This window comes from Sarcophilus harrisii, chromosome 4 (assembly GCF_902635505.1).
Source record: "Sarcophilus harrisii chromosome 4, mSarHar1.11, whole genome shotgun sequence".
Lineage (NCBI taxonomy): Eukaryota > Metazoa > Chordata > Mammalia > Dasyuromorphia > Dasyuridae > Sarcophilus > Sarcophilus harrisii.
This window is the reverse complement of record NC_045429.1, coordinates 321,264,987-321,281,002: the sequence shown is the minus strand read 5'-3', so window position 1 is coordinate 321,281,002 and position 16,016 is coordinate 321,264,987. Positions and strand designations below refer to the sequence as shown.

Sequence of the window (16,016 nt, the reverse complement as noted above, 5' to 3'; positions counted from 1 at the left end):
TCTTGGGAGTATTTTTAAGGCAAACATTTATTATACACTCAATAACAAACATTATTTTTATTCATCAAACCAGAGAAATTAAAATTTAACTTAGCTTAATTTCCAAAAAAAAATAACAACTAAACTTTGTTTTAAAAACAAAACTTGAAAAGCAAGACAAAATATCAAAATGTTGTGAAACATTAGCATTTGCCATACCTCCAACATAATCTCTTGAAAACAGATGTAAATTGTTACCACCTGCATCTGGTAAAGAGGATTTCCACACGGGGAGTTTAAATGACAACGACAACGACAATGACAATGAAAACAATAGATCACCAAAGCTAGAAAACACATGAACTGGTTATAGGAATTCAGGTCAGTGAGTGCTCAAACTCAGAATGCCAGGAAGCACTTACACCCCTGTACTTAGTCTGGTCATAAGGTTCATAAATTTACAGTTGGAAGGAACTGTACAAGTCCTTTCTTTTAAGGAAATTTCAATGCCTGCAATTTGTTTCTATATTTTAAAAAAAATTTCCTTTCAATTCAACAATCATTAAACATCTCTATGTGCAAAAACAGTGTGCTAAGTAAGCCCTGGGAAGTTACAAAAATAGAAATGACTCTTGACTTCAGGGAGTTTCCACTCTCCTAGAGACGTGCGCACAAATAGATAAACACAAAGTACAGAAACAAAAGGTTGTGAAGAAGTGGGAAAGAGAGAATATAACTGTTGTGTGAGGGAAGTGGGGCAAGGAGGAGCAGAAAAGGTCTTTCAGTGATGCCTTTTGTTTTATGAGCAGGGTGATGGCAAAGTAGAACAAAGCATTGCACTTGTAGGCAGGAAGATCTGCCTCAGAGATTTACAAGCTGTGGGACTTTGGACAAATCACTGCCTGTCTCAGTTTCCTCCCTGTAAAATGGAGATCATAATAGCATCTACCTTCCAGGGTTGTGAGGATAAAATGAAGTATTTGTAAAATGCTATATAAATGTTATTACTGTTATTTTTGCACCAGTTATTTCTCTGTTCTCTTTCATTATACCTTTTCTTATAACAGAAAAAGAAGAAAATCTACAAACAAATGTTGGCCCTTAAGAACTGACAGTCCCTTGCCTCACTGCCAAGAGAAAATAATTTCATTATCTGTGCTTGAGATTTTTTCAGGTCATTTTCATTTATAGTATTCTAGCAATAAAATATTTTTCTCTTGGTTTTTCATTCTGCAGTACTTCTTAACTATCTTTCAACATTTCTCTGAATTCCTCCTATCATTACTCAAAACATAATAGTTTTTCATTACATTCCAAGACTCCAATTTGTTTAGGCATTTCCCAGTTGATGGGCAACCAACTCATTGTCTAGATTTTTGTGACTTTGTCTATTTTCCCTCTTGTATGTGGATGAGAATCTAAACTCTTTTCTAGAGAAATAGCTAGTTCCTGAGCGATGACAACATAGGTTTTTCTGTGCTTCTTTAAAGACCCCTCTAACAATCTCATTTAAAAAAAACAAAAAACAAAAAAAAAACTAGTTCACAAGGATTAATCTTTGCACGTAGCCTCCTTCAATAGAGTGAGCTCCTTTAAAGCAGGATTTTTTTTTTTGTTTTTTTTTGTTTTGTTTTTCTTTATATCCCCAGCACTTAGCACAGTGTGGGCCCATATTAAGAATGGGAATTTGGCTTGTTATTCCTGAGAGGGGTAATCACAGAGGTAAAGAACTGGTGGCTCTGAATTCTTTGGTAGTATGGATGTAACTGCACTTGGTGGAGTTAACGTTTCTTAGCCATCTTGAAGTCAGATAGGACTCTTCCTTCCCTACCTCCTATAGCCATCTGATGAGAGCTTCCTCAATTTCACTCATGTGTGCCTCAAAATCTGTCCTCGCTGACCTGATTCTCTTCTTGAGAGAACTGTTATATCCTGGACAAAGACTCGTCTGTTTTGAAGATTTCAGCTGGCTTCTGTCCAAATCCAGCCCAGGATCTGAAAAGCAAACTCCAACCCATCTGCTAGGAGACAGAAGATCTAGAATAAGAAAACCTTAATCCAGACTTTCTCTTTTTATCTTGCCTTCTTTTATCTCCATATTTTAACTTTACGGCATCCCCAATATCTGCAATAGCTTCTCCCTTCCCCCAGTTTTCTTTCCTTCCTTCAAGTCCTACCTCCTCTGTCAAGCTTTCCTGATCCACTAGCTGGAAATACCCTCATCCTCCTCAGGTTTCTCATAGCACTTTGTTTGGACCATTTCAACTTAATTTGCATTACACTGATGTAGTAAGCTTCTTGAGTGCAGGGATGCTTATTTTTTCACTGCACTCTGCCCCTAGCACAGTGCCCCACAATGTGATTAATATTTCCTGAACTAAATACTCATGTTGATGATAGACTGAGGCTCACAGTATCTCAACTACCACTCCTAGCTTTATTTCACAGCTACCCATCAGCAGAATTCAATCCAATTTAGTAAGCATTTATTAGCCTCCCTTTACTTGTAAGGCACTATGCTAGGCACTTGAAGACACAAAGACAAATAACAGACCTGCCCCTAAGGAGCTTACATTCTACTGAGAGAGAAGGGAAGAGATAATAAAATATATACAGAAAAGTAAATTAAAGAATATAACCAAAAAAGGAAAAAAATTTTGGTAGAAGAGAGCATTAAACTGGAGAAGTTGCAGGTAACATCCTTATAAAAGAAATCTGGAGTTCCCATAAGGCTGAGGAAGCGGGGAAAATGTGCTTCTAGCAAGGGGTCAGGAGATGGAATGTTGTGTTCAGGGCCACACAGCAGGTCAGCTACAGGGAGCAAATCTGACAGTATAGGCTGGAACCCAAACTGGAAAGGAATTTAAATGGCAAACAGGAGAATTCATATTTTATTTCCAGAGGCATGAGGAGCTGCTCCTGCTTCAACAGGGAGCAACACAGTTAGACCTGTGCTTTAGGAATGTCAATTTGAGAGCTATGTCAGGTAGCTTGGATAGGGAATGATGGACTAGAGGCAAGACAACTAACTCTGTTAAGAAAACTAAGCATTGATAATGGCTTAAACCAGGATGGTGGTTAATGGGAGGGAAGAGATAGGGAATCAGATGTAAGAGATGAAGAGGCAGAATCAACAGAATTTAGCAACTGATTGGAAACAGGGAAGGAAGGGAGGGAAGAAGGAATTGATTGCTAACCTGGGTGGCAGTGTCTTAAACAGAAATAGGGAAGGCTTTATTTGATGATGAGTTTTCATGATCTATGACATCCAGTATAAAATGTTCCAGTAGGCAGCTGAAGATCCAAAGCCACACCTTCTAACTCCCATAAGAATTATTCCAGCTCCAAGATACTGAACTCTGAAATTTTCTTCTCCTCACACAATCTCCCACACCCTCTTATTCCCACAGCTGTTGCTGTTCCCTGATCCTCACTTATCTTCCAGGGACCCCTCCCTCTTCTCCCAGTTCATCACCCCTATTCTGGCTTTACTAGCCTCCCTACCCCATTCTTGACCTCTTGGTCAATTATTTCAACAATGTACTTTTATCCACCCTTGAAACTGGTCCTCTTGACCTTCCTCTCACCCCAATGGACCATACAAAACCTTCTCTTGGCCTAATGTAGGCAGGGCTGACAATCTCTGCTAGAGAATGATGAAGGTAGGTTGACTGAATCTACCACACCTTCATGCCATTGGAATTTCAGATGGGGGAGCTCACAGCCACATCTCCATGCTTAGTCCTTGAAGTCTTCCCCACATCAATAGAACTTAGCCATAAAGCTTCCTCCTTTTCCAACCCTTCTCTTTTTCTCTTTATTGTACATGGCCTTGCTTCCTACCAGAACTACCTGATGTGAACTCCCTAAACGCCACTCATTGGAATCCCCAAGCCTCTTCTTATTCATTCTGATTTCATTTCAGACCCAACTTTTAGCAATTCTCTCATTCTATCTCATGTCTTTGATCTCCTCCTTATTCTAAAGATTGTTTTCTGAAAATTCTGTTATACCCTTAAGCTACTGTGATCCCTTTTACTGGCAAACAGCCACAGAGATAAATCTATGCTTTACATCTGTTTCCCAAGAACTTGGCAAGGCGCTCCCCCACCTCATTCCTCAGATCTTCCACCCAGGTTTTAAACCCAGGTTTGACACGCCCTCCCTGCCTCTCCAACATCCAGTTACTTAATCAAGATATCTGTCCCAATGCATCCTTTTACATTGATTGTTCCTTTCCTTTTTCATCACCACCTTCTTAAATCAGGCTTGGATTCATGGCCTCTCGCCTTCTATACCATACCAGTAGGTTTTGTAAATGGTCTCTGCCTCCAACCTCTCCTCTCCCCCCAAAATATTACACACTGTTGGCAGAAAGTCTTAATGTACAACTTTGATTACATGCTTCCTCGGTTCAAATCTCTCTCACACATTTAACACATATCTTAATTATACTTATTTGACTTTTTTTATCTTCCCCATCAGATTAGGAGTCCCTTGAGGGCAGGGCCCTAATCTTATTTGTCTCCATATTCCTGGCAGTGCCTAGCATAGCTTATTAAAATGTTTTAGTTGAGTTTTTCCTGTTTAATCTGTAAAACGAAGGAGGCGGGACAGATGACCTGGAAGGCCTTTTTCAATCTAAAATTCTGCAATCCTCCTGGGGTCTGGGAGGGTGGGCAGCAGCACAGTAATCTCTTCAGAACTAGATTCTTGTCAAGAAGTCTGAGAATGGGAATCATGTATGTGGGAGAAGTTTGGGAAGGGACAGACACTTCCTCTTGTTGCCTCTGGTATCCAATGGGTGTGGGGATGGTGTCTGGATTTCAGGTTTTGATCTGGGTCCTTCCTGGGCAGATGGAATACATAAATAGAGCCAGATAAGCTTGTAGGGGCTTCTGAATTCCCCAGAGAGCAGAACCTGAGTCAGCTGTTTAGATGAAACACATAATCCCCTAATTTTCTGTGTTAGACAAAGGGAAAAACACTGACTGCTTTTTTAGACCTTAATTAGAAATACCCATAAGCCATAGACAACCACATCCGCAAGGTAACTATCCATATCTAATGAACTACCAAGAATGCAACTCAAGCCAAGACAGCTGGCAGTGTCGTGCTTTTATCACAAATGCTGTGAATTCTCTCTCCAATAAGGCAGTAAGCTCCTTGTGGGCAATGCCTTTTTGCTTGCCCCCAAATACCACAGGTAACAGTGGTCTACACATACTTAGCTTGACTGAATTGTTGCCAGCTTGAAGGGCAGCTGCCATCAGTCACTGGCCTCCATACAAGGTAGCAGCTGAAGGATGAGTCAAGTCACAATCACAAAGCAGACAGGGATGCTCGGCTGGATCACTTCTTCAAGAGAGATTTCCAGGCCAGGCTGGTACATGCCAAGTGAGCATGGAGGCCAGCTGAATGGGGGAAGAATGACGGGGAGTCAGAAACGAGAGCTGGGGTGCCGAACAAGGCTCTGGCCCCTGGTGCTGCATAAGGCCTGCTTCAGGAACGCGCCTAGGCCTCAAGCAGGGCTCTCTGCATCATGGAAATGATACTGTTCTTTACAATGGAGCTTCCTTCACTTGACACTCGGCTTTCCCCCCAAAGTGCAAAGTTTAGTTACCAGAGAGAAAAATAAAAATAAAAGATTTCCCTCAGGGATTAGGCTGGGAAACCTCATTTAAAACAGGGAACAACTCTAGAGGTTGCTGTGGGGCAGAGATAACATGGGGAGAGGAAGGGTGGGGCGGCTAGGAATTCTCACATGAGATACTTTTATGTAAACAATGAACAACTACCCCACCACAGCGGAGGTGATTCATCTCCCCAGCTACTTTAGAGTCTGAAAGGCCAGGAGCACACTGGGCATCCAAGGGCTCAGGAGAGCAATATCAGCAATGGAGAGAAGGCCACACCCTTCTCCTAGAACTCTGTTATGCCAACCCCACCTCCCAAATTATACCTGGCTTTTCATGGACAATTAGGAAGCCTCACCTATGGTGAACTGGAGATGTGGCCAGGGCAATATTGACAAGACCCTAGAGGTGGGGAGGGGGAAAGGACGAGGGTTCACTGACAAGGTTCAGTGTTCAGGATATTCCGCGAAAGAAAGATCATTGGCTTGTACCTGCTCCCTCCTACACTTTCTCTTTATTTTTAATTCTACCACCTGAGGTGGTAACAGGAGCCTCTACAGCCACTTTGCTGGCTGCTCTTCTCTCTAGCTTGCCTTGCACCCAACCACCTTCTCCAGAGCCATGCTTCCTCTTAAGGCCCTGCATGAATCCCACCCCTACACCCCACGGAAACACAAATGCTGCCCCCCCCACATTAGCAAGATTCCAGGGCATAATTTCACATCTGTTTAAAGACTGAGTCTATAAAACAAGAAACTACCTGGGATGCTGGGCTATATTGATATAGCACTTTTAATAGAGCAATGGATGCCAAATTAACATGGCTGCAAGCAGTCTCTACTACCCCGATGGGCAACAAGAGTCCTTCTGGATGACTGGGCAATCGATTCTCTCACTAGGACTAGAAGGAGAATGTTTTGTCAGGGTTGGCAAGACAGAAACCCGTCCCTCGTTGATGGGAAGCTCTTTGGAAAACCTAAGTCCGCTGCTTGCATCGGTTGATATCCAAAGGAGCATTCCACATCTTGGGGTCACAGTCTTGGCAGGGTCCCGGGGTAGCGTTTCCTGTCCTTCCACAAGAAGTACGTCCAGCACCAGGCCCCTGCACCAGGCCCATCACTGCTTGGCCTTCTTCACAATGGTGCCTACGGCTGAGATGACCGTGGTCTTGGAGCCACTAGCACTGGTTGTCACAGTGACAACGGCCGGCAGGGTAGCTGTAGTGGTGAGGATGGTGGGCTGGGCTATCGTCGTCACTGGGATAGCAGAATCCCACTTACTCTTTCTCTTCTGGGCATCTAGATGAAAAGCCAAAGAGAAAATGTTTAAACACAGAGTACACAAAAACCAATGTTCCCTTTTGTCCCAGGGGGCCTGCCCTGTGTAATCCAGACAGACCTCAATGTCCCGCACTGATGTCCCCAACACTGGGCCAAACCCAGGCACCCAGGACTCCCTGGGGATCTAATTTTCCCTTTGGTGACCTGGGACAAGAAGGGGGTCTCAAGGGAAGACACTATTTTATAAAGTCCCAGGAAAGCTGCTTGTCACCTGTGGCTGCGGTGCTGGCAGTGGTGGTGGTGGTGGCAGCGGCATTGGTCGTGGTGCCCTTCTTGGTGCCTGTTACAAACTCAATCTAGAAAGGGAAAGGGAGGAAGAATGAGAGATGTAGAAAGTTATCTGTTCGTGTCCTCTTGTAATCCATCTGCTCCCAGGGGACAAGATTTTGGAGTGGTGTAATATAGGAGACATTGATAATCAGCTCTGGTTTGACTGGCAATGTTTGGCTGGGGGCAGGGAGTGATGTCAAAGATACCAACAGTTTCAGCCCTAAGGGTTTATTTTATTTTTTTTTAAAACTAGGTTTAAAAAACTCCCTGAATAGAAGCCAGTTCCCCTCTCTCTACTGTCAGGTATTAGCACAAATCCCAGACTTCCCTCCCACACTGCCCCACCTCACATGCCCAGAACCATTTGGCCAGGCCCCTCCTCCTCACACCCAGGAGGAGGTGGTGCCTGCACAGGGGAAGGACAGCTCCGGTCACCTCCCCAGGCGCTGCAGACACGTCCCTGCAATAAGCCTGAGGTTTGAAGGGGGAGGAGGGAGAGAGAGAGAAGGGAAATTCAATCAAGTGTTAAGAAAGAGAAAATCAGATTATTCCCCAACACCAGTCCCCACATGCCTGGCCCAAAACAGTGCCTGAAGAGGTATTCTAGCAAGGCCTGGAGGCCCAGCCCCTCGACCCTAGGGATTGGAAGGAGGCCCACTGGGGCTGGAGGTATCGCTACTAATCGCACAGGAGGGGTCAGGCCCAATCAAAGGCAAGAGGGGGCTGATGACCCTCATGTCCCTCTCTCTTCCTTCAAGACAGAGCGGCCTCACAGGATGTAACACTCAGGGACAACCATCATGCGCTCAGCCCTCCATGCCTGACATAAAGAGCTGCTGAGCGAGGGATCAACTAACCAGGCTGGGGAAAAGAAGGCTCCGGAAGAGGGAGAGGTGACAGCCCATTATCTGGGCTTAGCTAACAGGAGAAGACTTAAGATTCAGAGATATCTAAAACTATAAAACTACGGGAGGGAAATATTCTGAGGACAAAGCTGACTAGGGATCTGAAAGGAGTACCTATGAAAGAAAGGATAAATATCAGATGACAGAGAAACGGAAAAAACTGAGGAAAGGCAGGGCTACGTATGCCAAGGATGGAAGTTCAGCAGGCCTCAGAGCAGGACTACATTGACTAACTACATAGTTGGATGACAGAAATGTCTTCTTGGGGGGAAAAACAGTATTCCCCAGGCCAAGATCTTGAAGTTAGGGGAACCTCCTTCCTTAAGCATGAGTACCAGGTACTTCAATTATCCTTTTCTATCACCACTCCTCCAGGGGTTCTGCCACTTACTTTTGTTCTCTCCTTTTTGGCTTTTTCCAATTTGTCCATTTCAATTTTCTGTGCTTTGGCTACAAAGAAAAAAACAAACTGTCCAAAAAGTAGTTCCACTTTTTTGCCAAGAGTTAAGCCTATCCTCCTCTGTACTCCCTCCAAAGGTTCATAAAGCAATGAATGAATGAATGCATCATCACAAAAGAAGAAACTCAATCATGAAGACCCCTGTTCTTCTCATGTAGCTTGTTACCATTCACTAAAGATTTTCTTCTGTTTGGACACTTGATATTTCTCTTAGAAGAATTTCCTATTTGACAAGAATTATCAGGAAAATATGAAAGTAGTTTAACAGATTGGTCTAGGTTTAGACTAACATGTTATACCATTATAATGAATATAAAATACATTTGGAATTTGAATATTAAAGGTCATATTCCACAAAATTAAAAAAGAAGCAAAAATAAGAATTCTTAACCAAATACAAGTCAGCAGCAATCACAAATAATCACAAAAAGATATTAATAATATTCACAACAAAAAATAGCATTTGCAGAGCACCTTACAAATATTGTATCATTTAACTCATTTCAACTAAAGATCCTACTGCTATGATACTCCATATCCTCCAATGGGATTAACAACAAAAAGAAAAGCTCCATATAAACTTTCTGTAGTTCCCTAAATTTATCCCTTGAAAATACCTAGAGCCTCATAGTAGGAGTCCTCAGACCATCCATGGGGGTCAAACATATCCTGAAAAAGAAAGAGTTAAACTTTTAATCAGCTAGATCTCATGCTAGCATACTTTTCACTAGGGGTATGAATTAGCAACCAAAGTACATTTCCCCAATAAGTTTGAGCTTAAACTACACTGTTGTCAGTTATTAGCTTGTGGATGAGCACTGGAACTCAGCAGTCAATTCATGACTATTAATAAAATTCCCTATAGGACACAATCTATGAACAGGATCCTTTATGAGTCTAAGCCTGTTTTTTTGTGGTTCTGTCATTTTTCAGTTGTGTCCAACTCTTTTTTACTCCACTTGAGGTTTTCTGGGCAAAGACACTGGATTTGCTATTTCTTTCATCAGCTTATCTTAGAGATGAGGAAACTAAGGCAAATAGGGTTAAGTGATTTGCCCAGACTCACAGCTAGGAAGCATCTGAGGCCAGATTTGAACTCAGAAAGATGAGTCTTGTCTTAAGCCTAGCACTCTTCTCCACTGAACCACCTAGTTGTCTCTAAGCTTTATTAATCTGCTGTAATTAAGAGATACGTTTAAACTCTAACATAACCAATGTGATGGTGATTATTCTGGTGCAGTCTTTATATTTTTAAAGCCAAATCTTTAGCTTTGGGTAATTTTCATGGAGAGTGAGAAATAAGAACTTTGTGTGGGATGGGACAGAACACAATGCAACATTTTGTTTGCAGAGCTTTGCCTCTTACCTTGGGATAATTGGTGCCAAGTTCATCAATTGAACAGTACTGGATAAGTTTCTCATAGATGCTGAAACAAAGATGCCAGAGAAAATTGATTTGAGCACTTCTCATGAAAAGTAAAATCCCAACAAGTCACTCAAAATTAACCTCTTCTAATTCCTGGACTGTTGGGATACCACCTTAGCAAAAACCAACCAATATGTTCTTAGAAAGCTTTTTAAGGTAGAACAACAAAATCTACCAATCTAAAAATCTCTGGTCCTTTTTAGTCATCTCAATGTTATGATAGGGATGATACTATTGATTAGGAATGGGAGTAGGCAGTCTGAACAAGTCTAGTATTAACTTGGCAGATTATACTTTCATGTTTTAATCATTTGTCTTTGATTGGATTGGAGCCACTGTACATTCAAAGGCAGAACTCTGATGTTACTACTTCATATTCCATTGTTGATGTTATTTTCATGATAAACTAAGGTCCAAATACATCTCTGATCCAAAAAAGCACTGTTCATATACATATTCACCGAATCATTGGACCTTAAGAGCTAGAAGAAACCTCAGAGAAGAACTAATTCAACTTCCTTATTTTGCATATGGGAAAACTGAGGCCAAAAGAGGGGCAATGATTTGTTTAAGTCATAAAACTTTAAAAGTTTCCTGACTATTGGTCCAATGATTTTTTTTTTTTTGTTGTTGTTGCTAACATACTGCCTTAAAGTTTTTGATTAGTAAGATTTTTGACTATAAATCCTTAGAGAATAAGTGTTATATCAATCTACTCTGTAGATTTCCTAATGAAGTATCACATGCATTTTGGCATAACACAAGACTGGGGGCAGTGACTTATCTGGTGTTAAGCTGGGCTCTTTACAGTTTCTTCACCATTAATAAGACTACATAAGATGCCTTGACCCTTCCTTTCCTAGGCTGGAAGCAAAAACCTGAGTTGATTTTTTAGGCATTAGAGAAGTTTACCTGGGATTCCGAAATTCCTTCTTCCTTTGGATAATGTAGTTCATATCCATCCCTTCCTTTATCTTCCGCTCATATAATTTCTGTATCTTGTCCTATAGAAAAGGTACAAAACCCGTCATTACATATAATTCCACCACTTCAATTCTATTTATGGCCAAGTAGGCAGGGGAGAAAAAGTCATAAATAAAACTGCACTTAAGTCACAGTTTTAACCTATATCCCATCAAACCTTTTGCTAGAAGTTCTTGAAAGAAAAGAGACAGATTAGTTTGATTGAGTCTTTTTAAATTTTTCCAGATGGCCTTCTACTATATGTGCTAAAGAGCACTGAATGGTCAAAGTCAGTAAAACTATTGGGAAGGAGGCCTAGAGAACCTGCAAAATGATTTAACCACTTCCTGAATTACTAATAAAACATCAAAGCTTTTCTGTAAAGATAAAATCCAAGTCTTAATTGAAAAATTAAGCTGACATTGAATGGTTGAAGTATGACCTACAGATGCCTGAGAGGAACTGAGCTTTTCCCATTGGAGAAAGAGCGTACCTACGCCATCTAGTTTGGGCTCCAGACATTTCTAAAGTGGCCTGCTGGAGGATTCTCAGGGGTGGCAGCTAAGCTCTCAGACAAGGGAAATGCACTCATCTGTCATCAAGACTTTCCTACATTATATTGGTCAGGGCCTTTGAAAGAACAATATGGCAGGGAGCCCAGCAGGCATGCTGTTATCATCTGCAATGTTTTCTTTGGGGGAAGCATACCTGGCACATACCAATGCAGACTACATGATCAGGCAGTGTATTAAGTTTTGTCCAGGGTCAGGAGAGTCCTAGGAAATCTGATTCTGGGGTAGGAGACATGGTAGAGAAATCTACTAAACTTCAAAATACAAATCCTGAATTGCTCCAAGGAGAAACTAAACACAGTCAAATGCTGATTAGTATGAATAAGGAATCCCCTGAAGAGCCTGCATATATTCAAATCTGTACTATTCCAAGTTATAATTCAGTAATGCACAATAATTGGTTTCAGCCAAATAGAAATAACTTTACAACTTCTGGAAGATGAAAACATTTCAGTCAGTTACTACTTTCTTGGAAGAAGCAGCTGGTGGTAAGGATAAAGATTACTGATCAAATAAGATTTCCTTCAGGGATGGGACAGCAATGTTTTCATGTTCCTTTTTGGGAGGGTCATTATAAACTGAGGCAACATTTCAGAAGCCAAGGGAAGTCTATTATGTTATCAGCAGGGAGAGAAGCTAAGAGTGATGAATTGCTTTCTTTAAAGAGTCAATTTGTCCTCAAAGAGAAGTTTCTACAATCTGATCAAAGGTAAACCTATCCCCCCCCAAAGGACTTCTCCATCTTGGATCATTGAGATTGTGCCAGTTCAGCTGAAATAAAAATGTTCTCAGGAAGAATCAAACTGCTTGGAGTTCTCGATGCCTGAGAGATTGCCTGAATTACATGTTGTAACTTGTCTGGTTTGCTAGGATAGAAGGAGCCTCCATTCTTTAGGATGGTGGGTGGAAGGCCTACTTAGCATGGGGTGGAGACTTCAGGGAAAGGGAAAAAATAACCCCTATTTTCTGAGTGTCCAGCCCTGCCACAGGTCTCTCACATCAGCATGCTGCATTTCTCAGCCTCAGACCCTAAAAGTTAGCCTTTGTCAGGACAATAGCACACACAAATATGGCTAGAGGTGCCTAGTGCCAACTATGAATTATAGCCCACCTTTGGCTCAAAGGCTAGTCACTAATTTGTTGTGGTTTACTTATCATAGGATCAGAGATGGAAGCTGGGATGGAATTAGAGGCCATCAAGTCCAACCCCCTTATTTCTAAGAGGTTAAATGAGTTGTCCAAGGTGACCAACACTATGAAGTGTCTAAGGAGAGGATTTGAATCCAAGTTTTAACAAATCCTTTCTTGTAATCAGAATCATTCAAGAGGAGGAGGAGGAAAGAAGAAGAATCTAATGAAACAGCCCTTCTTTAGGCAAGCAACTGAGTGTGTGTGTGTGTGTGTGTGAGAGAGAGAGAGAGAGAGAGAGAGAGAGAGAGAGAGAGAGAGAAACTAGAATCAAACAGATAAATATACCCAACAAGGTAATGAAACGTTGCTCCTACCTGCAGGTGATTTGAACATCTGCCAGGTGGCTCTGGAGGGATTTTAATCTCATCAGGAGACATGTTTCTAACTCTCTCAGAAAAGGAGGCTAGGAGAAAAGGGAGCAACAACATCACAGTCTGATTCTAGATCCCAAAAGAGGCATTCAATGTCTAGAAGGATGCTGGAAGGTAAAATGTCTCTATACCACATAGCATCATCATAGCCCAGCCTAGTTTTCCAGGGCATTTGCATATGTCAAAGTGAGATTCAAGAAACCTCAAAATACTTGAGGTCAGAGTTCCTACTTCATCTTTTAGAAAACAAAAGGTTTGACCACAGTGGGGAAGAATTGTAGACGAAAAATAGCAATTTCTCCCCAGGGGTTATAGGCTCCCCCTCACCCCACCACAGTCATTAAGCACTGCAATGACTTCAGTCCTGCTTTGAATGCCTTGGACAATGGGGTATTTGTAGCAGGAATCTGTCCATGCTGTTGAAAAACACCCTCCCATGAAAAGAATCATACACTATTCAAATAAAGAGGCAGGGTGGAGTAGGATAAGAAGGAAGGAAAAACCGGGACCCTGTTATTTGCTTTGAGGGTATTTGAGAAGACCCCCACATTTTCAGCAAGAACACATCTATAGCAGGAGGAGTGGAAGCAAGCAGGACTGCCTGCCATTGCTAGCCTTCAACCAAACACCAGGGTTAGGTTGCTTCTTTGATCCTGAAGTGGGTTAATATTTTCTTAGTGCTTTGATCTCTCTGCTTACAGTTCAAATGTTACATTAAAGAGCACACTGTTAAACTCATGAACCTGAAGTTTCGGCCTTCTAAGTTCTAGTTCCAACCAACCTTTCTAGATTGCTTTGTTTCCCTTCAGTTATTATAACCAGGTTGAATTAGTTGTACCCAAACTATACAATGTCGGGAACTGTGCATTTGCACAAGCCCTCCATCCCTTTGGTGACAATTGCTTCTCTTCACATCTGTCTCTCAGAACTCTTACTTTTTTTTCAAGACTTAGTTCAGGTCCCACCACCTCCTCTATGAAGCCTTCCCAGATTCTCCCAGATTCTCCCAGATGTTAATGATATAACCCACATGAGAGAATTTGTATTTACTTATTTGTATACATACTACAATCTCATAGGGCAGGATTTTTTTTTAATTTTGACTATTTCTAGTACGAAGCACAGTAACTTATATATAGTGGTGGTTTTGTTGAACTGAAACAAATCTGAGGCTTAAGAAGAATGACTACAAATGGAATTCAAAGTGAGACCACAGTCAAACTTACCTATGCTGCTGGCTATTAATAAAGAATGATGTGCTACAGTAACCACAACATTGTATAATGATCAACTATGATAGATTTAGGTCATCTTAGCAATACAATAATCTAAGACAACTCCAAAAGACTCACAATGGAAAATGCTATCCACATCCAAAGAAAAAACCATGAAGTCCAAATGTAGATTGAAGCACACTATTTTCACTGTTTTCCCTTTTTGTTCTGATTCTTTTCTCACAATGTGAGTGAGAGACTAATGTGAACATATGCTTAGTGTACGTGTACATGTATAACCCATGTTAGATTGCTTGCTATTTTCAGGAAGTGAAAGGAGGAGAAAAAAGTGGAAATCAAACTTTTTGTACTAAAGATAAACCCAATGCAAGAGTCACATTCTGCCAAATAGTGAAAGAGGGACTATAAAACCATTCTATGTGATTCAATTGTCATGGTCATCAGTCATAGTCATTAAACACTCTGCAAGAATGAGAAAACACAATAGTCACAGTATAGTCTTTGACCAGAAGAAGCTTATTCTCTATTCATCCACCGTACAGATCAGGAGGATTTTGATGTTGTGGTGGTCTTTACATATTAGCATGACTATACATTAAGTGCACAGAGTTGGGACCTCTCTCCTTCTTACTCCCTCTGCACTGTTTTCTATTAACCTATATCTCTATATCTATTAACCATCACAGTCAGCAGTAAAGCCTGCCAGAATTAAAGGACATTTTTAGGAGCCTTAAAGTAGCAGCAGAAATACAATCTCAAAACTGTAATCTGGTCTCAAATTTCATGAACATCAGTAACAAAAGCAAAGGTCAAGCAATAAAGACATTAAACTGTGCTGTTCTGGTGTCAGAGACACCAGATCAGCACAAGGTAACAGATTTAGACATCAACTGAGTATTTCATCTAACATTTCAGCTGTCTTGTCTGGATTCTTGATTGTCATTATTATTAATACCCAAGACAACCAACATAAACAAGGTTGCCTTTTAGTCCGAGGTACGTAGATTTCAAATGTGACATCTGAAAATATTTGAAGAGCTAGATAAAGTGAAAAGAGATGACAGGGCACTTAGCAATATGGAAAGATTGTGAAATTCTTCCCTTTAGTGGACATTGTTCTGGGCTATTCCTTTGGGTAATGGGCTAGGTTAGGAAGTCAGGGGAGAAGATTGAAAAGGCCCTATCATCTCTAGCTCTCTCACTCAAACATACTAACACATTATTTTTCTTTCTATCTCTTGTGTTTGTCTGTCTCTTTTCTCTCCCTCCAGATTCTAAAATTCACAATTTTTTTTTTAGCTGGCCCTCTGTCTGCATTCCCCTGCCCACAATGTCAACTGCTATGTTTCTAGAATGTTGTTTTCTATCAGCAAAATCTAGGGTTTGGTAAACACTGGCCTTTATAGAGATTTGAATAAATCAGAACTTGTGTATCAGGGATGAACAAAAATTAAGGGTAAGCAGAAATACAAAATCCTTTCTGAAATGTCTTCCTTAACTCTGTGGATCTAAGCTACTTAAAATTCCCAACTATATCTTTACCAAATCCCACCACTAGCCATTTCTTCCTCTCCCCTCCCCAAACCCCTTTTCCTGCACCCAACCATCTTACCCCACTTTCTCCTCAATCTCTTTTTCCGTTCTTGTAAGGTCAGAGTTTGTAGAGGG

The 16,016-nt window shown here is 41.2% G+C and overlaps 1 protein-coding gene across 6 annotated transcripts in view; it reads right to left on the bottom strand.

Annotated features, from left to right (window-relative positions):
• Positions 1-1,215: 1,215 nt before the first annotated feature.
• The window catches only part of SAP30BP (SAP30 binding protein), a 47,531-nt gene continuing 32,730 nt past the window's right edge, over positions 1,216-16,016 (bottom strand). For 2 of the 6 annotated variants that reach the window (XM_031965812.1, XM_031965814.1), the window contains 8 exons: positions 13,057-13,145; positions 10,929-11,020; positions 9,957-10,017; positions 9,208-9,259; positions 8,522-8,580; positions 7,613-7,696; positions 7,167-7,251; positions 1,216-6,913 (listed from right to left, as the gene is read on the bottom strand). In XM_031965812.1, coding sequence (XP_031821672.1) covers positions 6,732-6,913; positions 7,167-7,251; positions 7,613-7,696; positions 8,522-8,580; positions 9,208-9,259; positions 9,957-10,017; positions 10,929-11,020; positions 13,057-13,145 — 704 coding nt within the window. In that variant the 3' untranslated portion in view covers positions 1,216-6,731. The remainder of the gene's footprint in view (positions 6,914-7,166; positions 7,252-7,612; positions 7,697-8,521; positions 8,581-9,207; positions 9,260-9,956; positions 10,018-10,928; positions 11,021-13,056; positions 13,146-16,016) is intronic. The other 4 variants (XM_023502497.2, XM_031965816.1, XR_004233817.1 and 1 more) reach the window with 3 other exon arrangements.